Below are 25,934 nucleotides of genomic sequence, written 5' to 3'. Positions count from 1 at the left end.
CCACCATGCCCAGCTAATTAAAAAAAAAAAAAATTTTTTTTTTTTCCCAGATGGGCGTGTCTATGTTACTCAAGCTGGTCTCAAACTCCTGAGCTTAAGCGATCCTCTCGCCTGGCCTCCCAAAGTGCTGGGATGATAGGAACGAGCCACTACATCTACCCCTGCTGTTTCCGTTTTTCCCCCCTTTTTTGGAGAGTCTCACTCTGTTGCCCAGGCTAGACTGCACTGGCACGATCTCAGCTCACTGCAACCTCTGTCTCCCAGGTTCAAGTGATTCACATCCCTCAGCCTCCCTAACAGCTGGGACTATAAGTGTGTGCTACCACACCAGGCTAATTTTTGTATTTTTGGTAGAGGTGGGGTTTCACCTTGTTGGCCAGGCTGGTTTCGAACTCTTGGTCTAAGTGATCTGCCCGCCTCTGACTCTGAAATTGCTGGGATTACAGGCGTGAGCCCACCATGCCCTAATCCTGCTGTTTCTTTAAAAGAAACAGCTGGCCTGGCTGGTCTTTACGGAGGCTTGCTGCCTAAACCCATCTTCCTCCACAGCACACTGGACAATCTATTACTGAGGAGTGAATCACGCTCAGTTTAATAGGGGAGACATAACACCTAGCAACAAAGCATGCAGTTTGCTGGGATTTGGGAACAAGCAGGACAGACCAGTTCCAGATCCCAAGGCAGGCCCCTTACCCAATGTGACAGATTTGAGATAAATGGGCTGCAGGAAGTGGGTCAACAATGCCCCTTGCAGGCCAAGCACGTTCCAGCGTAGGATTTTGTCACTACAGGACATGGTACGGAGTCTCTCCCCAAGCCGAATGCCATCCCACGTAGGCACAATGTCACTGGATTCCACAGGGATTGTGCCTTCTCCTGTGTGAGAGACTTGTGTCAGACCCACAGGGGCCGCTGGACCAAACCACTCCTTGGTGTGGTTTTTATACTCCTTAAGCTTGGGCCACCGGCTCCATTCATTCATTCTTCACATATCTCACAGATCCTGCTCTGCACCAGGCACTATGCTTGGTGGTGGGAAAGAACGGTTAGGAAAATCAAGATCCTTGTCCTCCTAGAACAGGCGTCCCCCAACTGTTTACACAGGGGGCCAGTTCCCTGTCCCTCAGACCGTTGGAGGGCCGCCACATACTGTGCTCCTCTCACTGACCACCAATGCAAGAGGTGCCCCTTCCTGAAGCGTGGCGGGGGGGCCGGATAAATGGCCTCGGGGGGCCGCATGCGGCCCGCGGGCTGTAGTTTGAGGACGCCTGTCGTAGAACATCTATGGTGGTTAAGAGGATCGAAAGGGCGAGAACAGACACTCAGCCAGGAACCAGTACATACGGGAGAATTCCAGACGCTGACAGTGCTCTGAAGGCTTTGAGGGAGCTATGATGGAGGACCGCAGGGGGAACCTCCTGGGACAGAAGCAGCTGGGGAGCCCAGCCATGGTGGAGAAGGACAGCTGGAGAAACGTGTTTCAGGCACACAGGACAAAAGCAAAGGCCTCAAGGCTGCCAGCGGATTGGTTGTTCAGGGGGCTGCAAAGATCCGCATGGCCAGAGCCATTCGCGAGGGAGGGGAAAGTGGCACGAGATGAGGCCGGACGATCACAGCAGCTTCTGCTCGTAAATGAGGGGCAGTGGTAAACCACTACAGGGTTTTTAAAAAAAAAAAAACCACCAGCTTTATTGAGATACAGTGCATATGCCATACAGCTCACCCATTTAAAGCATACAGTTCAGTGGTTTTTAGTATGTTCACAGAGTTCTGCAACTGTCATCACAGTCCATTTTAGAACATTTCACCACTCCAAAAAGAAACCTATCCATTGGCGCAGCCACTCCTCATCTCTCCAACCCTCCGCCCCCGGCCCTGGCAACCACTCACCTACTTTCTGTCTCTATGGATTTGTCTATTCTGGACGTTTCATATAAATGGAATCACACAATATGTGATCTTTTGTGACTGGCTTTTTTCTTTTGGCATCAACTTTTCAAGTACATCCATATTGTAAGCATGTATCAGCACTTCATTTCTTTTTTTTTTTTTTCTCTTCCCTGACAGGATCTGCTTGGAAGTACTTCATTTCTTTTTATGGCCAAGTAATACTCAATTTATAGATATATTTGATGTTTTATTTATGAATCCATCAGCTGATGGACATCTGGGTTTTTTCCACTTTTTATGGCTATTGTGAGTAACGCTGCCATCAACATTCACTTCTTAGTTTCTATGTGGACACGGATTTCCGTCTCTCTCCAGCATATACTGGGAGTGGAGCATTGGCTCCATGGTAACTGTGTCTACACTATAGGGTATTTAACTGGGTTTCAGGACCACAGTGATGACTGCTGAAGTGTGGCCTGAAGGGAACAGAGTGGATGTGAGGAGACAGTACGGGGACAGGAGAGGATATGAGAGGAGTCGTCAGTGGACAAGGCACAGTCAGCCGGCAGCTAGACAGGAGGGGACCCAGGCACCTGGCACCCCTGTCTGTCAATTCCTCAGGACTTGGCTGTGCTGCACTCTTCATTTCCTCCACCCTCTCTCAAGGTGATCCTACGCATTCCTACGGCCGTGAACACCCTTCAGGGGGATGACTCCCGTACTTTTATTTTCAGCCAAGCTCTCTCCTCTGAGCTGCACATGGGAACCTCCACCTCCCATCTGACTTGGGGATGAACACGTTCAAATGAACCTTGATCTTCCCGTACATCTCCCCCAAATGATCACATTCAAAATGGAACCTTCATCTTCCCACATGCCTGCCCCACCCAGGTCTTCCCTCTCCTGCAAACAGCACCTCTGCGTCCAGTGACGAGTGGTAAAATCCCAGCAGCCTCGCAGAGATGTGAGAGCCCAGGGCCTTGCAGAGCGTTCTGTGGGAAGTAGGGGGCGGGGGGGGGGGGCGCGTATCACTCACCGTTCTCCACCTTGGTGCGGAGCTTGCCTTGTTTGGGATTCTCAAAGACAGGGTAGTGGCGGGAGTCTGTGTTTTCCATAGCACGGTCGCTGCAGGACTTGTCAAAGAGGGCTCCGTCTCCACACGGAGCGGTGCTGCAAAACAGGGGTGGCTGTTAAAACCTGCCTGCGGGAAATCTGCAATTTCATGGGGCTCCAGAACAGTCAGATGTGACAGAAGCAAGGGATGTTTTCTAAGGCCTACCACAGGAGACTGGAGGCAGACAGCAGCTCACGAGAGTCATTCTACACCTGGGCATGGACCTCAAACCCAGCGTGGAGTGGGGTTTTGTATGAGGTCCTATTTATAGGCCAGGAAAGCATTCAGACACCCAATTCTAACAGTCCGGTAGGGCCCACCCTGGCAGCAACAGAAACCGTACAGACCTGATATAGAGATGGAATGACACAGTCTTTTTGATTTGGAGCTTTTCTCCTCCCCTAGCGGGCTCAAATATACTGTCCTTCGCGGTTTGGGGGTTGTATTTCATTAACTCACTGTAGAGAAACCTGCAAACACAAAGTCTGGTTAGGAAGGCGGGTTCAATTCTGGGAAAAGCAGTTGCTTCTATAATCGGACCTCCAGATGAGGAAGTAAGGAGAAGCCTCCACGCTGCAGACCTTTCACAGTCTCCCAGGTGGGAATTCTCCAGGGGAGACCCCACCATTTCATAAAGCAGAGTTAGCCTTCTGGGTCTCCTTCACTTCTGCGGAGGGCTCCCCGCTATGGCAGTTACGGGGATTCCAGGGCAGGGTCAATGGATTCAAGGACTACAAGGAAGCTTATTGCTCCTTTCCAAGTCTCTCCCTTCATAAACTAAAGAAAAGGTGAGCTGGAGGAGAGAGCTGGCAGGGCCAGCAGGGCTGTACAGGTCCTCAAACGGAAATGGAAAGCTGCCTCGGATGAGGCAAGGCTCTGAGGACTAAAAGGTCATTTTGTGTTTTTAGAAAAGGACATGAAGCAGCAGAGTTAGCAGAGAAACGAGGACAGCACTTAAAACCAGGCTGAGTAGTGGGAGGCCGCTCGGGTCACAGAGGGGGTGGATTCCGCGAGACAGGTTCAAACAGACGGGTAAGAAGCAAGGCTGCCACTGACCCATCACGACCTGTCTGTTTGATGGGGAGTCAGAGAGCTCACTTCGGAGCCAGATGGGGCAGAGAACTGGAGCTCTTCGCAGCCAGGCAACCCGTCCCATAGCTCTGACCTCGCTCACCTGATGAAGCCTCTCCGGGAGATGATTTCTGCATGACAGTCATTGACAGTTTCTCCCTTTAGGCTGAGAGAATCTCCTTTCACACAGCGATTCCCTAGGAAGGCGTTTAAAACACAAATGGAGTAACGGAAGGAAACTGATGGCGAACAGGGTGAAGGCTGTTTGTCCTGAAAACTTCACGGCAGTAACAGCCTCAACGTCTCCGATCCTTGCCTCCCATATTCTCTCCTGTGGGAACTAAGAACTCACTCCTCACCCTGAATTGACTGTAGCTAAAACGAAGTCTCTTCTCTCTGCCTTGGACTTGCACACAGGGACTCCAGGAGAGGATGAGAGGGACCTGATTTCAGGCACACGGGAGGCAGCATGTCTCAGAGCCCCACTCACCTGTTCCCAAGCTGACAACCACACCCATGTCCTCAGAGTCCTTCTTCATAACGATGGCGGCCAGAATCTTGCGGCCGAGCAAGGAGGGCTGGAAGCTGTTAGTGAGCGTGTTGAAGCACCGGTGGCTCAGCATGGCTATCTGGTCGTGGAAGGTGCTGCCAGTGAGAGGGAGCTGTGGGGACAGGAGGCTGTGTCAGCACCACGAAGCTGAGGCCGTGTCCACCGTTTTCACCATGGGCAGGGAGATGAAGCTCTCCTCGTCTGTCGTGTGAGTCTTTTCCTTCTCACATCTAGCATCCCAGTTACACGCTCTCTCGAGGCTAAGAGTAAGGCCTAGGAATAACTCGCATGACAGAAAGAGCCACCTCCACTTAAGAGAGGAGTTAGGAGGACCCCCCCCCCGCCCGCCCCCCACAGAAAAAGGCACCAAAAGTAGACGTCTTAACTGTCTTTGGCTGTGCTTCTGGGGACCTTGAGAGGAGGAGCATAGTTCTTCTGAGAGTGGCCCCTGTCACTGGGGTTACCTCTGTGAAACCCATGCGTTCTGCCTTCTCATTCTCCCCAATCAAGACACGGAGAGCTGCATCTGCTGCTTCCTGCTTGCCTTGCTTCTTGCTGTGTGCGCAGACGGCTGGGAACCAGCGACCCCCAACTTTTGCTTGGTAAACGAACCTTTGGGATTAGAAGCAGAGAATGAAGAGCAGCACCAGAACTGACAGTTGTTCCAAGGAAGGGCTAGTTTTGTTGAAAATGTGGCCAGTCTTGCAAACACATGGACCCATCAAACAAAAGCTGTTTCTAAGGCAGCATTTCCTAGATTTTGGTCATTCATGAATCACCACGTGACTTGTGCCAGATCAAGGTAACACTTGGACTATTAATATTTATCTGTAAATTGCCTTCTTAGAGCCAGCTACTATGGCTCACCCCTGTAATCCCAGCAACTCGAGGAGCTAAGGTGGGAGATCACTTGAGGCCAGGAGTTTAAGACCAGCCTGGGCAACATAGTAACCCCCCAGGCAAGACAGTGAGACCCCCATCTCTCTCTAAAAGAAAAAAAATTAGCTGGGCATGTGGTGTATGGCTGTAGTCTCAGCTACTTGGGAGGCTGAGGTGGGAGGATCACTTGAGTCCTGGAGGTTGAGGCTGCAGTGAGCTATGATCATGTCACTGCATTCCGGCCTGGGTGAGAGAATGAGATCCCCATCTCTAAAATAAATAAATAAACAAACAGACTTCTTAAAAGATGTAAATATCTGTAGTACTAGGTATGAAAAAACAGATAAAAATGTAAACACATGAAATAGGAAACTTTGTATCACTACTGTAAATGGAAAACCAGTAACACTTGCCATGTATTGAAGGTGGCTGTAAAACAGAATATGATAAAATCATGTTATAAAATTCTGACTAGACACTGTTACCTGCAAAGGCTCTGAGCCTGTCCTTATTATAAAGGAAGATTACGACATATTAGGAAGGCTTAATGAAATGCTAGCACCAACTTGAACTCTCTTCTTAAGCAGAAATGAGAAGGAACGACCTTTCTCCCCAGGTGAGTTACTATTACTTCATACACTGATTTTTCAAGTGCCCAACTCCATTCCCTCATTTACTTCCTGAGGACTTGACCTGGAGAGGTCATTATGTCAAGGTCGGCCTTACGCCAGGGCCTCAAGCTTTTTTGGGAGTTGTTTTTCAACTCCTGGCAGGCTTGAGCTGGCTGTGGGGTAAGGAATGGATCTTGGGCTCATGAGCTCTGCTGACAATACAAGTGCCCAAGTCGGGTAGGGAGGTGGCCCCTACTGCTCCTGGCTGGGCACTTCCACAAACACAGAGGGAGAGCACAGTGGAGTAAAACAGCCTGGAAATGTACCAGACAAGGCATCAAAAATCCTAGCTTTCAACCAGATCCTCATCTACTGGCTGAGAACCCAGCTTTGGATACTCCAACTGCATACAACAGGGAAGGCGTCCCCAAACTTTTTACACAGGGGGCCAGTTCACTGTCCCTCAGACCGTTGGAGGGCCGCCACATACTGTGCTCCTCCCACTGACCACCAATGAAAGAGGTGTCCCTTCCTTAAGTGTGGCAGGGGGCCAGATAAATGGCCTCAGGGGGCCGCATGCGGCCCGCGGGCCATAGTTTGGGGACGCCTGCAACAGAGGCTTCAGTTATCAAGACTTAGCAGCTCAGGCAGTAAAAGGAATCAACGTTTTGTTCAGCCACGTGGAGTTTCTCCTTGTTCCTTGGTTATCTGAAGCAACCGAATGCCTTTACTCCTTTCTTTGCCCATGCTGACTGGCTCGTGCAGGCCAGTGGGCTTAAGTTCAGAATGAGAGGAACAGTGGCATGAAGAAGATGGTGAAGGGGGTCAGGGACAGACTGTGCAGGATCTTTACCTCAGGGATCCACGAGAATTTCATGACTGCCCTATGTGTTTGAAAAGAATATGAACTCCATGTGCCAAGTTTTATACTGGTATATTTACATACATGATAAAGTTTGTTAATTATGCAGCTAGAATCCTTTAGAGCTGTGCCATCCAATATGGTGGCCACAAGCCCCATGGGGCTATTCAATTTAAATTACTTACAATTAAATACGATGAATAATTCAGTACCTCAGCGCACTAGCCACGGTTCAAGCGCTCAATAACCACACATGGCTAGTGGCTGGCCTTTTTAGTGAAATGAGTTGAAGTGAAGACAGCGAGCGTGAAAAACTGGTTTGAGAAGTTTGGCTGTAAGAGAAGCAAAGAAATGAGGTGGCACCTGCAGGGAAATAGGGGGTGGAGGGAGGGTTTTTAAAAGATGGTCACGGGCATGTTTCACGGCTGGTGGGAATAATCTGAGAGGGAGCAGCGGCAGGGGAGCAATGGGGAGACCAGAGCAGCCGAGTCTTAGAGCAGATGAGAGGGATGGGATCCAGGACACAGGGACGGGAGGCGTGACGCTCCTTCACTCTTGCTGGTAGGTAGGGAGCTGGTTTGGTAATGGGAAGATAAGGTATTTCTTATATGCTTATTGCTATTTTTTCAACAAAGTGTGAAGTAAGGTCATCAGTTTATAAAGTGAGGAACAGGGGTATTGGTGGAAATCTGAAGAAAGAGGCAAAAGTCTGAATGGTTCTCTCAGCAATGGAAAGAAAATTAAGAAAAAAACTGCTGGGAAAGGGGCCAGAGTGTGGGGAGAGGGCAAGTCACAGTCCTTCAGTGAAACCTTCGATGGCTCTCTACTGCTCTTGTGGTAGCACTAACGTGACTAACAAGGGAGACCCTGGTGGCCTCCCCGATCACACCTCTAATCTCCTCTGGTGCCAGCCTTCCCTCGTGCCCTCCGCTCCACCCCTTTGCCAGCTCTGCTCTTCTTCCATCACAGGACTTAAACAGGGTCCTTTGCCTAGAACGCTTGGTCGTTCTCTCTTCATCATCCTTAAAGTCTCAGCTCAGGCAGCACTTCTAGGGGAAGCTCAGTCAAGTTGTGCTATAATTGAGTCTCACTGCAACTCGAGCCCTTCAGAATCCTTATCAAACATGAGAGCTTACATTTCTATAGGAGACTATTGGTTAATGTTTGGCTCCTGTTCTAAAAAATAGAAGATACTCCGTAAGTTAAGTGTCGAGTGAATAAAGAAGAAAGATCGCTACTGTGATGGTCTAGATGAGACAGTGGCGTGGACTAGCGTGCTGACGCTGGAGGTGGAAAGAGGAGGAAGGGATTTGGGATAGAAATTCTAAGTATAACCAACAGGACTGAAGGATGGGTTGACAAAGGAGGTAAAGGAGATAAAGGAAAAGATGATCCTCAGGTTTTTGACTTGAGCAACTGGGGAGACAGTGATATCACTTACTGAGATGGGAAAGACGGGGGGGAAATGAGGGGAAGGGGGCAAAGCCCAAGAGTTCTGCTTTGCACATGTCATACCAGGGATGTTCATCCAAACAGAAGTGACAAGCAAGCAACTAGACAGAGGAATCTGGAGCTCTCAGTGGTCTCCAGCATCTAGATATTAAAAGTCATGGCTGGGTGTGATGGCTCATGCCTATAATCCCAGCACTTTGGGAGGCTGAGGTGAGTGGATCACCTGAGGTCAGGAGTTCAAGACTGGCCTGGCCAACATGGGGAAACCCCGTCTCTACTAAAAACAAAAAAATTTAGCCAGACGTGGTGGCAGATGCCTGTAATCCCAGCTACTCGGGAGGCTGAGGCAAGAGAATCACTTGAACCTAGGAGGTGGAGGTTGCAGTGAGCCGAGATCGCACCATTGTACTCCAGCCTGGGCGACAGAGCGAGACTGTCTCAAAAAAAAAAAAAAAAAAAAAAAAAGAGGCATAAGATTAGTTAAGGTCACCAAGAAGAGCAGAGAGAAAGGAACAAAAGACCCAGCATCATTCACAGTAAGAAGTAACTAGAGCATGTTACTGTATGAGATAGTTAATAAACAGTTACCCAATTACCATCTCCCCTCTCTAGGCGACCTGCCTCGACTCTCCAGCAGACACTGGAAGCAGTGTCCTGTCCCCACAGCACTATGCATTCACCTCCAATGGCACGTTCCAACACTGCTATGGCTATATGTCTGCTGCACACTTAGGGGCAGCAACTTTTCATATCTTCAATCTAGTTCACAGTAAGTTCTTACATTCTGAATGAATGGCTGACATGAAGTCCTGGAAAGGATTTCATAGAGGATTTCACGAAGAGAAAGAGGAGAGGAGCGGAATCTGTCATCTGAAGGACTGTGCTTAAAGATAAGGAGGTGCTTATTAGAGACTGAAGGCTATGAAGCAGTAGAAGTGTAGCTGGAGAGAGACAGCGCCTCTCCTTTTCCAGATGGCTTAAACAGTGGGGAGATGCCTGTTCTAAACTGGGTCGGGTTGGTCAAAGGGCTACTTTAAAAAATTACATTAAAGGTTCTCACATATCGATAAAAAGTAATAACCTGAAAGAAAAATGGAAAAGGACAAGAACAGGTGGTTCACAGAAAAGAAAATGCAAATAACATAAACATGAATAAATGAATGACATTACTTCTATATATATACATACATATTTATTTATTTGAGATAAAGTCTCATTCCATCACCCAGGCTGGAGCACAGTGGCACAATCTTTACTCACTGTAACCTCCGCCTCTTGGGTTCAAGCAATTCTCCTGCCTCAGTCTCCTGAGTAGCTGGGATTACAGGCACGTATCACCACGCCCAGCTATTTTTTGTATTTTTAGTAGAGATGGGGTTTCACCACGTTGGCCAGGCTGGTCTCGAACTCCTGACCTTGGCCTCCCAAAGTGCTGGGATTATAGGCATGAGCCAGTGTGTCCAGCGGACATTACTTCTATTAAAAAGAGAAATTTAAAATAACAAGATACTATTTTTATGAGCTTTTTTCCTTAAAGACTTTAAAACGGAAAAGTTGGATGTCAAACGTGAAATTCAAACAGTTAAGCGTGTACAATAAAAGCGTCCCTCCTTCCCCAGAAGCAAACACAGTTGCCAGTTTTTTCAATCCTTCAAGAAAATTTTCTAGTCATACACACACAATCTTCATCTCTCCCCTCACTTTACACCTTGCTTTTCCACTTTGCGATAGACTTTAGAGGTCAAGAAGAAAACATGCCTGTTGCGTGGCAAGAGTGATGCCATCTGGATGCAAGACCACTAATATTTGACTCCTGCGTCCCAATGTGCTGGGTAGCATAAGTAACTCCATGCAAAGATGTCTACCAAATCTCCCCAGCAGTTGTAAGTTTCACAAGAAAGTATAAGGGGTGACCAGCTGCGTGTTTAACCAAAAAAGCCCTCCACAGAAAGCATACTTTCTGGAGGGTAAGTGCAATGATCCGCCGTCTTGCAGCCACCCAAGACATCATTTCTGTTCATCCCTATTAAATGTTTCTTTCTGAGAAACTGAATTTGTCAGCTTCTATTCAATGAAATAGGTAGCTATGCAAGGAGTCTGGTAAGTGAAGGAGTCAACGTATAAAATAGAAAATATATGTACATATCTATGTATTTATTTTTGTTTAAAGAGACAAAAGGAAAAATGTGCTAGTTATGCATAGCAAATTTCTAGAAAGGACTCAAACTGGTATATTCATGTGCTGCAAGACAATGTTTTGTTCAATGACAAATCACATAAGACTATGATAGAGCTGAAAAATTCTTAGCACCCAGTGCAGGGATCCGTAACCTGTTAGGAACCCAGCCGCACAGCAGGAGGTGAGTGATGGGCAAGCAAGCATTCTGGTCTGAGCTCCACCTCCTGTCAGATTAGCAGTGGCGTGAGATTCTCCAAGGAGTGTGAATCCTGCTATATGAACTGTGCATGCGAGGGATCTTGGTTGCCCACTCCTTATATATTTACTGTATTTTTATCATTATTTCAGAGTATACTTCTACTTTTTTTTTTTGAGGCAGAGTCTCACTCTGTAGCCCAGGCTGGAATGTAGTGGTGCGGTATCAGCTCACAGCAACCTTTGCCTCCTGGGTTCAAGCGAGTCTCCTGCCTCGGCCTCCCGAGTAGCTGGAACTATGGGCGTGTGCCACCATGCCCGGCTACTTTTTGTATTTTAAATAGAGACGAGGTTTCACCATGTTGGTCAGGACGGTCTTTATCTCCTGACCTCGTGATCGGCCTGCCTTGGCCTCCCAAAGTGCTGGGATTACAGGCATGAGCCACTGAGCCCAGCTTCTTCTACTTCTAGAAAAACAAGTTAACTAATAAAAGCCTCAGGCAGGTATTCCAGAAAGCACTGTTACTGTAGGAGATGATGGTCCCGTGCATGTTAGTCCCCCTGAACGCCTTCCGGTGGGACAACCCATGGAGGCGGCAGACAGTGATATGGAGGAGCCTGACCCTGTGTAGGCTCAGGCTAATGGTTAATGTATCTTCACTTTAGCTTTTAAGAAAAAAGTTTAAAAAGTAAAAAAATAAAATTTTTTTAAAAACAGAAAAAAGCCTATAGAATAAGGATAGGAAGAAGGGAAATATTTTTGGATAGCACAACCACATGTTTGTGTTTTACACTATTATTACAAAAGAAACAGAAATTTAAAAATTTAAGTCTATAAAGTAAAAAAGTTACAGTAAATGAAGATTAATTTACTAAAGAAAAACATTTGGAATAAATGTCGTTAGCCTAAGTGAACAGTGCGTCTGAAGCCGACAGGAGGCACAGTCATGTCCGAGGCCCCCACGTGCACCCTCCACTCACTCGCTGACCCACCCACAGCCACTCCAGTCCCGCAGGCTCCACTCATGGCAGGCGCCCTATACAGAGGCAGCATTTTGTGTGTTTTATGCTGTCTTTTTACTGTATCTTTTCTTTGTTTAGATAGAGACACCAATACTTGCCAGTGTGTTGTAGCTGCTCACAGTATTCACTACAGTTACACGCAGCATAGGTTTGTAGCCTAGGCGCAACAGGCCATCCCATACAGCCTGTACGTGTGTGGGAGCCCATACCATCCAGGTTTATGTAAATACACTCTGATGTTCTCACGGCAACAAAACCATGTTTCTCAGACCGAATCCCAGTTGTTAGCTAACGCGTGACTTTAGTAGTATATGGGTCTGGGGAGGTGAACTAGAAGTCTGAGACAGAAATGAGACTTTTCATTGAAATGACTACTTTCTCAATCAGCTTGAATGTTGTTGTTTTTTTTTTTTCCCTTTGAGACAGAGTCTCACTCTGTTGCCCTGGCTGGAGTGTAGTGGGACAATCTCGGCTCACTGCAACCTCTACCTCCCGGGTTCAAGTAATTCTCCTGTCTCCGCCTCCCAAGTAGCTGGGATTACAGGTGCCCACCACCACACCCAGCTAATTTTGCTATTTTTAGTAGAGATGGGGTTTCCCCATTTTGGTCAGGCTGGTCTCGAACTCCTGACCTCAGGTGAACTACCCACTTCAGCCTCCCAAAGGGCTGGGATTACAGGTATGAGCCACCGCACCCGGCCTGAATGATTTTTTAATGCACATGTGTATTCCTTTAAAAATTAAAACTAGTCAAAAAATGCAAAAGAATCATGCTTAATGGGAGGGTGACTGCATCCACTCTTGGCAGGTCTGTTGTCGTCTAAGAGGCTGTGGAGACAGGGCTGGACTTGCTTCCCTCAACTCCCCGCTTCTGTCCTACACAGCTAAAGAGCAGCCTTGTTCTCCCTGGATTACAGGCCACCCCCGTCTGGTGACATCTATATTAGCCGGGACTAGGACACTCACTTGGGCTCGTGAGGAGGTCCGGACTGGTCGACCAACTTGAATTCGGCAGCGAAGCCATGGGAGCGAGCGTACTCCAAAAGGCCACCCACAGGGTTGGTGTTCAAGTATCTCACGAGCTCGCCAATCCTCCTGACCTTATTGGGCATCATCGATTCCAAGTTATCAAGTGACTCTGAGATTGTACCTTCGGGCTAAAGGAGAATCCGTCAAATAAAGAGGAACCGTAAACACTTCAGGAAACGCTGAGGGACTCACTGGCAATCTTAAACCCCTCAGTTGCTAAAACCACCTGCAACTTTTGAGTAGGACAGTGCCCCACCTGGTCATCAGAAAGCATGGAGTTGGTCGCCTCCCCATGCAGGGCCTTCATGGCTTCCTCTGCGGCCATCTGCTTTGCCACCTTCTTGCTGGGGGCACTCACACTGGGGAAAGTCTGGGCTCCCACTTGAACACAGTATTCAAACCTGGCAGAGATGAAGTAAGAAGGATTAATGTGGGCTTGACAGGGGAGCCTGACACAGCCTTTGCCAGCCTGCCACCCTCCACTACTAGTAATTTCCTTGAACACATCTCCTCTGTACAATCACATCTCAGGCGGTCACTTCTGCCTTCCACAGCCACTGTCTCTTAGCCTGGCTGACCCCTTTCAACATTTAAGCCGCAACCTAGTTTCACCTCCTCCAGGTACGCTTCTGATGAATATGTAAGTCTACAGACCCACAGGCAGAGAGCTGCTCGGGTCCTACGCCCTTCAGTCCCACCAACAGTGAGTGACCTCCTTAGTGCTTGTAGAGGAGACAGAGGGTGGGCCAGGAATCCCCTTTGAATTCCTAATCCCCAATTCTCTGTCTCACAGGCAGCCACCAGGCCCTCGAGCCCTCCTTTCCCCATTTTGAAGCAGGAAAAACTGCTCACTCTGCCGTCCCTGAGGAAGGAAGGAGGAAAATGTGTCTCCTATTCTTTTTGGGAAAACCTCTGTGGGACACAGGAAGTGGGGGGCGTACTTGGGCTCATGGGCAGGGCCTTCTTTGGACAGGAGCCGGAATTCACAGGAGTTCCCCAGTTTGTGCATGCACTCAAGCAGTGTGGTGACGGGGCTCTTCCCGGAAAAGAAGGGTGTGGCTGAAGGGGTGGAGGGCTGGGACTCTGCGGTCTAGAGAAAACGAGAGACAAGAAGAAAACAAAACTAAGAAAACACTGGTTAGGCCATCACAGAAGAGGGGATGGGGATGGGGGACTTTCTTCCCGCCAACTAACTGTCAAGGGATTGGCTTTCCAAAGGGAAAGGGGCTGCTGGGGCTCTCATTCGGCATCTTCCGAGAGAGGAGACTGGTCTCAATAATCTTGCAGGTCGCTTTCAACTCTGAAATTCCGTAAATCCAATCATGCTGGGACAGCGGCGGACAGAGGAGCTGGGTATGAGAGGAGGAAAGGCAGACTGGCGAGGTAGGGAAGAGGGAGGCGCGGGAAGCTGACGCCGGGGAAGTATCAGCTGTTTAGGCTGGGGTTGCTTCGGGGGAGTCAGTTATACTCCTGATATTCACAGACATTGACAGTGAGCCGATACCCTCCCAGACGCCAGGAGGACACCGACCTTCTCTGACTCTTTCTCTGTAGAATAGTGGGATGATTCTTCTGGTTTTCCACTGTCCTTGGCTTTGGCTTCCTCTAGCAGAATTGTCATGGCTTTCATAGCTGCATCCTGCTTGGCCACTTTCTTGCTTCCAGCTTCAGCTGGGGGAAACTCTCGGCCATTGATGACAACCTGGAATTTAAATCTTGACGGAAAGCGATTAGATGTGTGAACAGGTCATTCCTTCTGCCTTCTCCAAAGAGACCTTCAACCCGGAATTTTCTGCTACGCTAAGGGGCTTTTGACTTGTTTGGGGGATGAAGGGTAGTCCAAGGAACTCCTACTCCTTTGAAGGTTCAACCTGTCCTTTCTTTTTGTAAACAAAGCAGCCAATGACTCTTTCCCCATAGCTCAGTGAAGCAAACACAGGCACAGATGACACGAAACTAGCTCAAGGGAAACCCGCTATCTCTTAACAATGAATTCTCTCTCTCTTACACACACACACACACACACACACACACACACACACACACACACGATGAGCCAAAAATCGCCATTACAGCCTTGCTGAACAACCAAAAGACCTTCATTCTAAAGCAACTGTGGTAGACTGGCCTCCTCAAGGGAGGGTCTTAAAAGATAGTGAAGGTTTCTTACAACCTAGGCTCACACTCCCCAGTACCTGCAGGGGATCAGGCATCTGCCACTTATCAATGGCCCGCTTTTGTCACTAGACATGTATCACTATAGTTTGTTATAAGTCACTCTATAGCTCCATTTGTCTCAAGCCTGAGATGAAAGCAATTACCCTTTGTTACGAAGAAAATAAAAAGCATTTGTTCTAGGCCTCTGGACTTAGCCTAGACCCCGCTTTGTTCAAGCTTTCAAATGTGGTCAGCTCTTTGCTCAGTCTAAGACTTCATTTGGGAAGTAGGTCAAATTTCTTATTTCCTAGGTCTTCCGAAATATTTGAACATGGCGCCAATGTTTCTTACAGCACTGAGTGCAAAGAATGATTAACCACAAAATCCACTGCTTTCCTCCAACTCTGGGGAGGGACAGAGACAAAAGAGAACGACAGCCATCCAGTCTCTACTCCAAACAAATGATCCAGCTCTGGCCTTGCCAGCTTTTGGACAGATACCTTTTCTTAACAGCTCTCCTGAAATGCCAATGTGGTGACATGAAGACACTCAAGACAAAGAATGAGGGCCCTAGCCAGGAATCTACACCCCTAGAACCAGGCGAGGTGAACATAAAGGTCAGTGGAATTCTCCCCCAACCCACTGGCTCTCTCCTTGGCTGCACCTGCAGCCACTCGGCTCCAGTGGTTTTGGTCTCTGCTATGCTCTTCAGCAGCTCCTGTTTTCTTTATCTGCCTACTGGCCCATTAGGACCCTAAGTGCAGGGCCTGGCCAGCTATCTGAGTGAGGTAATCGCTGACTTCACAGCTCAGGAGCAGCAGCAAGTGCTGGCCCACCCATCTGTGCAGAGGAGGTATATAAAATTAGAACCACCACCTTCACTAGGCAGCCAGGCAGCCGTGCACACGCTCCTCCATCCTTCCCCCAAGGAGCTGTGCAGAGGAGGGACTGTGGACCTGCGCTGCTTAGCAGCACAACCCACCCCACTCTGTGTGTGCAGCCTGCCCCAACCCACCTGCTCCTGCACCTCTCTCAGAAACAGCTTGGGAAGGAGGGGAAGGCCCGCAGAAGGGAGTTAAATCTTCATTACTTCTGGCCTTAGGAAGCAAGCATGGCATTGATGGATGAAGACCAATCATTTTTCTTTTTCTTTTCTTTGAGATGGAGTCTCGCTCTGTTGCCCAGGCTGGAGTGCAGTGGCGTGATCTCAGCTCACTACAACCTCCACCTCCTGGATTCAAGCGATTCTCCTGCCTCAGTCTACCAAGTAGCTGGGATTACAGGCACACACCACCATGCCTGGCTAATTTTTGTATTTTAGTAGAGATGAGGGTTTCCCCATGTTTGGCCAGACTGGTCTTGAACTCCAGACCTCATGAGCTTCCCGCCTTGGCCTCCCGAAGTGCTGGGATTACAGGCATGAGCCACCACACCTAGCCCCCAAGACCAATCATTTCTAAAGAAGCTTCATTACAGCCAACAGAGTCAACCCCTTGTTCAGCCAAGATTCTGGCTGGTCCAAAGTCTATATTCCCTGCTCAACAGCTGGAGAAAGGGCCAAACAAGGATTTAGCTACAAGGCAGAAGGGAAGGAGGAAGACACAGGCCACCAAACAGCCCCACTCACAGATCAGCCAACACTGTGTCAGGAGCAAGAGCATCTGAACCCAACCGTAGGTACAGTTCCTGGGTGGTCTCTTACCGAGGTTCATGGGGTGGTCCACTCTGCTCTATCAGGTTGAACTCACAGGTTTGACTAGCGAACTGAGCATATTCTAACAGCCCACTGATGGGGTTCTTCAGCTGGCACTCTGTCAGTTTCTTGTAGGGTGAACACCGTGGCAAGCCATGACTGTAGAAGGAGGGCATCTCCATGATGGCTCGAAACTCACCTGGTGCTGCGCGGATACTATTCAAGTCATCTGGGATGTCATCTGTGGCCCACTGGCCATTTTCAAAGTCAACATACCCTGCTCTTGAGGGGCCATTGTTATGAACAGGTGGTTTCAGTCTTACTGGTTCTGGTCTGGTCTCTTGCCTGTTTTCTAACTTTATGACAGGTTCCTGCCCATTCTCCACTTTTTCTGTGGTTACCATGTTATTTGAGGCATTTGATATGGGTAAATTACAGGTGGGGAACTCTGCATTTCTTTTAATCTCAGGGATTGCAGATGGAGCTGTTTCAGGAAGACTGTTCACATTTCTCTTAATTTGCATCCTCTCTCGCTTCTTGTCTGACAAATGCCATAGGGGAGGGGTTGTCCCTTCTCTACAGACATCCCCCTGCCTTTCCAAGTCAATCAGCACAGCATTTATATCTCGGGCCTTGGAAAGGCCAATATTTTTAGCCAAATTCAGGGCAGAGGAGTCAGACACATTGAAGAGATAGTCACAGATTTTCTCCTTGATCTCAGCCATGTCAAAAAGCTCAAGAGGATCTTCTAAGGCAGACGTGGAGTTTCTGTCTTCGGTTTCTAAACTCGGATCTGAGTTTGGGGCTCCTTGGCTATGACCGTCTGGTCTCACCGCTCCGCTGTGCTGGTTCCAAGCCTGAGCTGAGACTGTGATAAAAGGCTCAGTAGTATCTTCTGAGACAGACGTGGAGTTTCTGTCTTCAGGTTCCAAACTCAGGTCTGAGTTGGAGGCTCCTTGGCTATGACAATCTGGTCTCACTGCTCTGTTGTGCTGGTTCCGAGCCTGAGCTGAGGCTGAGATGCTCCACAAAGGGGGTGTTCCTGCCTCCTTCTGTAGCTTGCCCCTCTTTGCCAGGGAGTATAAAACTCGATTGATTTCCTTCTTTGGGGCCCTAAGTTTCGCAGACAGATCATGTGCTGTGGTGGCCTTCCCTTCTCCAAGCTCTTCCAAGAGCTTTAAGATCCTTTGTTCCTGATCCTGGTTGATACTCAGTTCCTGGAAATGTGAGGAAAGGCAATCAACACCTCTCTGTGACAGAATCCTACCACGTGGTGAAGGATGCTGGAATGCTCTTTGGAGCCCCTGACTTCCGAAATGCACGCTCCTGGGGACACCCCAGATCTCCACTCGCCTGAATCCGGTACTGGAGACAGGCGGTGCTGGAAACCTTGGCCGGAGTCCTGGGAGGGAAGGTGGCAGTGACCGTGTCTGCTTTCCAATCACTGGTGCTTCCGGGAGCTGGCCCTTGAGAAACTCTATTTGCTTACGTAGGAAACTGTTGGGGGAAGATCCCAGCCCAGGCTGCTGGTGTCTGACCTTTCTGTGCTCATAGCCTTGAAATGGATGGGGGTAGTATCCGCTGAGGGAATGCCCCTGCAGAGTAAGACAGTGGAAAAGAAAATGAATTAGGCTGAATGGTGAACCTGTGGAGGCCCCTCCCCTTGCTGCCTGTGGAATAGCCCTTAATGGGCTGAGAAGGTGATTGAGCCATGGGCTTATGACCCTGCGAGGGTGACTTGCCCACTTCGTAAATCCTGCCTAGGGGCCTGACAACGGGAACACAGAGAGGGGAGCAGGAGGCAAAGCACACAGAGCTTCCAGGAGCACAGAGGTTCTGAGGCCTCAGCACAGCCTCTCCAGCAACCTAACTTATGTTTCCCTTTGACAGAATTTAAAGGAGTTCAGAAGGAAATTTTCTAGTTACCAAAACAATTACCCCTTTAAAACTAGAACAACAAATAAGTGTTATTTTGTTTTGAAAACAAAAACAGAACAATAACCTGAAACAGTAATGTGCTTCAACAACAAGGTCGTTTCAGCAGCCTGAAACAAAAACAGAACAACTGAAATAACAATAACCGAGGGAGAGGGGACTAGGGAGGGACGAGCTGACCTCTCCTTGAGTCAGGCTCACAGTGCACAGCCAGTGCACCCCTGCCTACCCGTCTCTAAGACCTAGATTTGGATGCCTATGACAAAAGAAGAAAGATGACTGGGTGAAACTGAACCCCAGTCCTCCGAGGCTGTCACAGCCCCGTAACAAAAACCATCTCCAGGTGGGAAAAGGCCACGGGACCTCAGAGTCATCTGCTCGCTGCTGCCGTCCCAGGAGGATCAGAATTTGGTTTTCAGGAAGCTGGAGGGTTTTCTCATAAAAATGGCACACCATCCTCATTCTTCAGTGTGGTACCCGGGCTCAGAAGGGATGCCAGAGGCTTTTGCTCAAACCACCCAGGCTTTCCTGGATGTGTGGAGCTGGCAACACCTGCTCCTCACCGCCTCAGACCAGCCCTACCTTCCCTAGCTACCTCCCCAGAGTTGCTTCCACCATGCGTTCTTCTGAACCTTGATGGACAGGGCACAAGCGACCCCATGTTCTCACACGCACATTCACCAGAACACTGAGTACCTGTGACCCCTTCCCTCTCCCACCCCCCACCTGCAAAACAGTACTGTCTTCTCCCCAGTGCTGTTCATTGGAGGGTGGTGGAGCCAGGAGATACTCATAGGCCTGGGCCTGTCAGTGAACACCTTGCTCCCTTTCCCTGGGGCTTGCGGACTGGGTGGAGGGATTCTAACGACATTTGCTCACACTCATCACCCACTTCTCAGACTCACCTAAAGGCTGCACAGGTAGAGCTGGGGCCCTTCCTTCCATAACTAGCCTTCTACTCTTCCACATCCTGACACACTTAGGAACGTCAGCATTCCTGTCAGTCACTCTCATGGTGTCCTGGCTACAGGGATCCTTCACCCAGTCATCTCCATCTCCACCTTTCTGCCACACAATTGGCTTGTCCAGCTACTCCTTCAATCTCACTATTACTCTAATCTAGGCCGTCACACCAAGATCTTGAATCCTGCAAGTCTTTTCCAGTGGCTGACAAACTTTTTCTATAAGGGCCAGACAGCTCTGCTACTGTAATGCAAAAACAGCCTCACACAGCATGCAAAACTTTCTTTCCAATTCATTTACCATGAAGATTTATAAAAACAGGTAGTTTGTACCTGTGGGCCATAGTTTACTGACTCCTGCGCTTTTCTAATGGTGACTCCATAGTGTTTCTACAACTTCCGGTCCTTAATCTGGTGGAGCCTGATCCTCCCGTGACCCCAGTGAAGCTGCCAGTCAGTCACTCCGGGTTCTTCCCCACTCTGACTTCACACACCTCTCACCCCGCCTGCATCTCATGGTCAGTTCCCTTCTCCGCCCCAGGCCCACTGTCCCCCTTTTCTTCTCCAAAGCTCCCCAATGGTACTGGAGAAGGATCTTGACTTGTGCTAACAGGGCCCATAAAAATTCCTTCTCTTGAACCTCTGTTGGGTCTTCGCTGCGTGGTGGTCAGTTTTGTTTAACAGACATCCATTAGCTCACTGTAGATTGCGCTCTCTTAAAAAAAATTCTTCCAGGGTTTGGTGACACGGCACCAAAGTTCTTTCACCTCTTTTTTCTTTGTCCCTTTTCCCCACCCTTTATAACTTCTAATAGCTACTGTATTAATGGATCCATCTTTTATATAATCGGTTCCCAAGTTTTGTTTAAGGACCTCTTCTTCCTTTACCATGTATTTCCTAGGTTGCTTTCATCACTGCCCCAACCTAAACTAGCCCTCTGAAGCAAGAACCCTCAAAATCGACTATCTCCAGCCACTACATGTGTGCGAGCTGAAGATGTCAATTTGGAACTATGTAGACAATCTGTCCACTTGAATCTCCTGCCATAACTCAAAAACCACATGTTCTGAACCCAGCTGATAGTTCCCCTCAAACTCAGCTCCTGTAGTTCTTATTGCGAATGGTACTGGCCTATTAAGGCTAGAAACCTGAGTCTTCTTTGCCACCTGCCTCCCGGGCTCATCTCCAGGACCTAATCAGGTAGTTGCCAAGTCCCACCTTGTCTGCCACCTCTGTACTGTCTCTTAAATGTGTCTTCTTCCAGTTCCAGCCCTTCATTATCTCTGATGGCAATGAGGGGCTGGAACTGGAACAAGACACATTTCTTCTTATGGGACCACTGCAAGGGCCTCTAATCTTTCTATTCCTCTACATGCCAATCCAGGTGACACTTCACCCTCCACAGCCACCTATCACAACTCTGACTCTTTCCTTATAGAGTTCCTTAAATGCCACTTGCTTCAGGAGACTCCTGACTCCCACCTTCCTCAGCTCTTGGGATTTCCTTTCCTTGAACTTCTACTCAGCACCTGTTATACCACTTAGTTTACTTTTTTTTTTTTTTTTTTTTTTGTGGCACATACAGATTGCAATGTCTGAAAGGTAATTAACATTAGGTGTCCTATAAATTATACTCAACTTGCCATTCTCAATATTCCCAACACAATATTGATGAGGGGCTTCAGCTGATTCCATGATGAGCTCCTGGGGGTCAAGGACTAAGCTTCAATCATCTCTGCCTTCCTAGCACTTGGCACAAAGTTGATTCTCAACCAACATTTGTTGAATTAATGACTGCACGAACAAGACGCTGCTATGCACGCAGTCATACCTCCTTCCCTGTTCCTCTTGCTGCACCCTTGCACCCACCATATTGCTAGGGACAGAGGCAAATGTGTGTACAGAGTGAGTGCTGGCTCCCAGAGCTGAATTATGAGACTTAGGGGGTGCTCCTATTAGCTCTTTGAGTGACTTTGAGAAAAAGAACTTTGTTTTATAGTGGCTAAAGTCAGTTAAAAGCTAAATGTTTTTTAAACTGCTACTCTTGGCCCAAATCTGGAAAATATTTTAATGTCTGTCTATGGAAGAGTTAAATTACCATTCATTCTACAGAACGGTACTCACACAGCTTTTTGTCTGATTGTTTTCTGAGACGGAGTCCCGCTCTGTTAACAGGCTGGAGTGTAGTGGCGCCATGTTGGCTCACTGCAATCTACGCCTCCCGAGTTTAAGTGATACTCCTGCCTCAGTCTCTCAAGTAGCTGGGATTACAGGCACGCACCACCACACTCAGCTAATTTTTGTATTTTTAGAGACAGGTTTTCACCATGTTGGCCAGGATGGTCTCGATGTCCTGACCTTGTGATCCTCCTGTCTCAGCCTCCCAAAGTGCTGGGATTACAGGCGTGAGCCACCGTGCCCAGCCAGTTATTATTTTTTTTAATGTGTTATATCTATTTGTATTCACCTGGGGAAAACTTCAGAACCATATAATGTTAAATAAAGCAAGTTGTAGAGTATGTTATAATCTTTTTTTTGGTAGAGTATGTTATAATCTAAAAAAGCAAGTTGTAGAGTATGTTATAATCTTTTTTCTTAAACAAAAAGAGAAACTTCATGAATGTGTGTGTATGTGTGCACACACTCAAATGAACACAGAGAAAAGAAAGAAAGGATATATGAATTTGCTAAAGGATATCTTAGGGCACTAGGGTTAGAGGGCGAGGAGGAGATTATTAATTTTTCTTTTTGCCCCCTTAAATCCCCTAAAAACCAAGCCACCATCTGAAAGCTACCGAATAGGACAGCAAGAAAGTGAGCAACCCATGGTGAGCATTTCTAAATCCCTCAGCATCACCTCTATGCAAATTACATAACAAGTCATCTAACATTCATTGCTCCACAAATCTCACTTTAATCTGGTCTCATATATTTAGGATCAAGACATGAGCACTACCCCCTTTGCCTTTACCACCCGGGTTCCAACATACTGGTATGTGTGCAGATATGCTTTTCCTTCAAGTCAGGCGTCCCTAATCCTTTACATATGGAGTTGCCAAGGGGCCCTAAGATATATACATTTAACAAAATTGAGGTATGTAATTTAGATATAATAAAATTTATCCTTTTAAGTGTACAAATCTACGGGTTCTGACAACTGCCACCACAATCAAGATGCAGAACCTTTCTATTTCCCTAAAAAGTTTTTTCATACTACTCAACAGTAACTTCTTCTGCAATGCCCAGTCCCTGGCACCCACGGATCCACTTTCCACCCCTATAACTGTGATTTTTCCGCGATGTCACATAAATGGAGTCATACAGTACGCAGCCTTTTGAGTCTAGCTTCCCGTGCTTAGCATCACTTGCGTTGTTACTTATAACCGTAGTTCCTCTTCACTGCTGAGCAGTACCCCATTATGTGGATGTATTTCAGTTTATCTATTAACCTGCTGAAGGACATTTGTGTTTTTCCAGTTTTTAGCTATACTGAATAAAGCGGTTAGCAAGCTTTCTCCTACAGCTTAAGAAGGGCCACTTTTAACTTCCAGAAGGCCTTCAGGAGGGTGCAAAGGGTGCGCAGAGGACAGTGTGCGCTGCTCAAAGTCCAAACGTTGTTCAAGTGGGGCTCAAGTGGGGGTAGGGAGTTGCCAAGGGGCCCTAGCAGAAAGGGAGACGGGGTGTCTGCCTTGACGCGGGCTCAGACCTTGCTCCTCAGGCGGGGGCGCATTTTCTCCCCAAGCCCTCTTCACGCACTGCTCCATTCTGCAGTTAGCAGATACAGTCATGAGCAGGATACAAATTCCTAAACCAGCAAGGCTGCTTGGCAAGACAAACACACACACTCTTAAACACACACTCAACACTCACAAGACGCACACACTACGCACTACAACACAAAGCCCGTGAGGATGTAAGACGAGCCCAGACCGCGGCGAAGGTCGGGACCCGGCCGGCCCGGCTTACCTGCTGCGGGTTCATGGCGCCCGCGAGGCATTGCCCGCCCCGACCCGCCAGCACCACTACCCTGGCCCCGCACCAGCCCCTCGAGACCCCCACGCTCCCGCTGCTCCGCAATATAAGTGGACCGGAAGCATCGGCACGGGAAACTCCGCGGGTCTGCGCGGGGCCCAAGATGGCTCCGATTCAATTTCGCTTTCGTTTCCTCGGAAAGCCTTCCCCCTCCGGAAAGTTTGGCCAAGAGGAGGGGTTTGAGCAAACCTTGCGCCAGCGCTTGGTTTCACACCGGTTGCAAGTCGAACCTCTCCCTTGCATCAGAACTACGGAAGGTCTTTTTTTTTTTTTTTTTTGTAAAGTGCGATGTTTTTTTTCCCCCGAGACGGAGTTTCGTTGTTGCCCAAGCTGGAATGCAGTAGCGCGATCTCGGCTCACTGCAACTCCGCCTCTCGGGTTCCATTGATTCTCTTGCCTCAGCCTCCCGCATAGCTGGGATTACAGGCGCACGCCATCACACCCTGCTAATTTTTTGTTGTTGTTAGTAGAGAGAGGGTTTCACCACGTAGGCCAGGGTGGTTTCGAACTCCTGGCCTCAAGTGATCCCCCACCTCAGGCTCCCAAAATGTGGGGATTACAGGCGCGACCCCCGCGCCCCGCCGGTACTCTTTCTTTAGGAAAACCGCCGTCCCAGTACCGAGCTCCTAATTCCCGGCACCGAGTAAAGCAAAACGAAAACAAAGGCGCTCAAAACCTCAGACCAGAAACAGCATGAGGCCTCGTCCTCCCTCTCTCTGCGGCAGCACAGTGGGGACAGCGTCTCCAAGGCGGGGTGGGGGGTGGGGGGACACAGATGTCGTCAAACGACTAAGATCCCCACCGTGGGACCTTGTTAATGCTCCTACTATGTTACAAACTTATGCAGATGTCAGCCAGTAAATAGTACCAAGAGTAGCAACAGTAGCAGTGAACAATTTAGGATCAGGTCAAAAAAACTACCCCAGCAGGCAATGGTTAAGTACTTTACCTGCATTACCTCCCGTAATCTTCAGCACAGCCCTCCCAGGTAGGCTTTATTCCCACTCTGCAGCTGTAGAAACCGAGGCTTGACTAAGGCCCCGCTGCTGCTAAATCCAGGTCTGAAGGCGGAAAGCTCACTCTTCAGCTTCTCTACACTCACTCAAGTTACACTGTTACTTTCAAAAAGATAACTTTTGTTATCTAGAGCGACAAGCACAAAGTCAAATTTACTTGATGGTCAGGCTTCTCTAACTGCTTGATTTATGTTCAAGGAAACGATTATTCTAGGGTTCAACACCATCCTCACCTATGAGAAACTTCTTTCTCTGTGTTTAATCTTAATTTTACTCCCCTGCTTATGAGATTACAGGGCAGTCCCTTCATAGCAGTATCTCCAGCTGATGCCCCTTTCAGGATGTCAGTCACTCCAAATTCACATTCCCTTGCAGACTGGTCTCTGTCTTCCTTCTAGGCCTTTGCACATTCTATTCCTTGGCCTAGAACGCACCTCCTCTGCTGCTTCCCCTGAAGCAACCTTTCAAATCTACAAGGGAGGCCCTCCCCACTGCAGGGAGGGGGAGGGGAGTGAGGGAGCAGGTGCCGTTCGTGGTTTCTTTCATCGTGCTTCTCGAGTTACTGAGCACCTACCCCTAATAGGGCACTTGCACATTCTGCTAAAAATGCCCCATCATTTAACAAAACTTTACTAAGCACCTAATTACGTGGCAGATACTGTATTAAGCATCAAGGATATGATACAAATAAGAGCGCCATCCTTTCGCTAGTCAGGTGGGGAAGATGGATGCCTTGATAATCACCACAATATCATGTACTTCTTATTCATATATCTGCCTCTAGAATTGTCAAGTCATCTCCTCGGGGGCAGGAAGCGTGTTATATTCGCCTTCAGAGGGCTGGTTAGTTGAAAGAATAACAGACCACTCAGTAGGTAGAACAATGGCCAAAACAATCGCAAGGCAACTGCACAGGAGATAAAAAATACAAAACATATGAAAAGGTCCTCAACCCCATCACATCAGAGAAATGCACAGTATAGCCACGGTGGGCTACTGTCCGTTCACCAGACAGCGTTAACCATCTGATCAGACCAGGTGGTGGCGAGGATGCAGAGCAGCCCCTCGTTACTGCAGGAAACCAGCTTACCGTTATCTAGAAAGGACTGACTATATACACCCCACGAAGTTCAGAGCTGCATTATTTGTAATATCTGTAATAGCCCCAAAACTGGAAACAATCCAAATGTCCATCAAAAGTAAAACGGGTAAGTGGTGGCATATGCCCATGAGGGAGTATGATAGAGCAACAAAAATGAAAGATCTATGCATGCAACAAGGTAG

The 25,934-nt window shown here is 48.3% G+C and overlaps 1 protein-coding gene across 3 annotated transcripts in view; it reads right to left on the bottom strand.

Annotated features, from left to right (window-relative positions):
- The window catches only part of ADAR (adenosine deaminase RNA specific), a 46,254-nt gene that overhangs the window by 3,948 nt on the left and 16,372 nt on the right, over positions 1–25,934 (bottom strand). Inside the window, exons 1-12 of one of the 3 annotated variants that reach the window (XM_010348369.3) lie at positions 23,569–23,779; positions 16,715–18,300; positions 14,387–14,570; positions 13,797–13,945; positions 13,112–13,256; positions 12,793–12,983; positions 5,012–5,237; positions 4,566–4,737; positions 4,179–4,272; positions 3,352–3,474; positions 2,927–3,060; positions 694–876 (exon numbers count right to left, since the gene is read on the bottom strand). In XM_010348369.3, the coding sequence (XP_010346671.3) occupies positions 694–876; positions 2,927–3,060; positions 3,352–3,474; positions 4,179–4,272; positions 4,566–4,737; positions 5,012–5,237; positions 12,793–12,983; positions 13,112–13,256; positions 13,797–13,945; positions 14,387–14,570; positions 16,715–18,300; positions 23,569–23,583 (3,202 nt within the window). In that variant the 5' untranslated portion in view covers positions 23,584–23,779. Of the gene's footprint in view, positions 1–693; positions 877–2,926; positions 3,061–3,351; positions 3,475–4,178; positions 4,273–4,565; positions 4,738–5,011; positions 5,238–12,792; positions 12,984–13,111; positions 13,257–13,796; positions 13,946–14,386; positions 14,571–16,714; positions 18,301–23,568; positions 23,780–25,934 lie in introns of those variants that run through there. The other 2 variants (XM_074389819.1, XM_074389818.1) reach the window with 2 other exon arrangements.

The sequence above is a fragment of the Saimiri boliviensis genome, chromosome 19, assembly GCF_048565385.1.
Source record: "Saimiri boliviensis isolate mSaiBol1 chromosome 19, mSaiBol1.pri, whole genome shotgun sequence".
Classification (NCBI taxonomy): domain Eukaryota; kingdom Metazoa; phylum Chordata; class Mammalia; order Primates; family Cebidae; genus Saimiri; species Saimiri boliviensis.
This window is presented reverse-complemented; position numbering and strand designations above follow the sequence as displayed.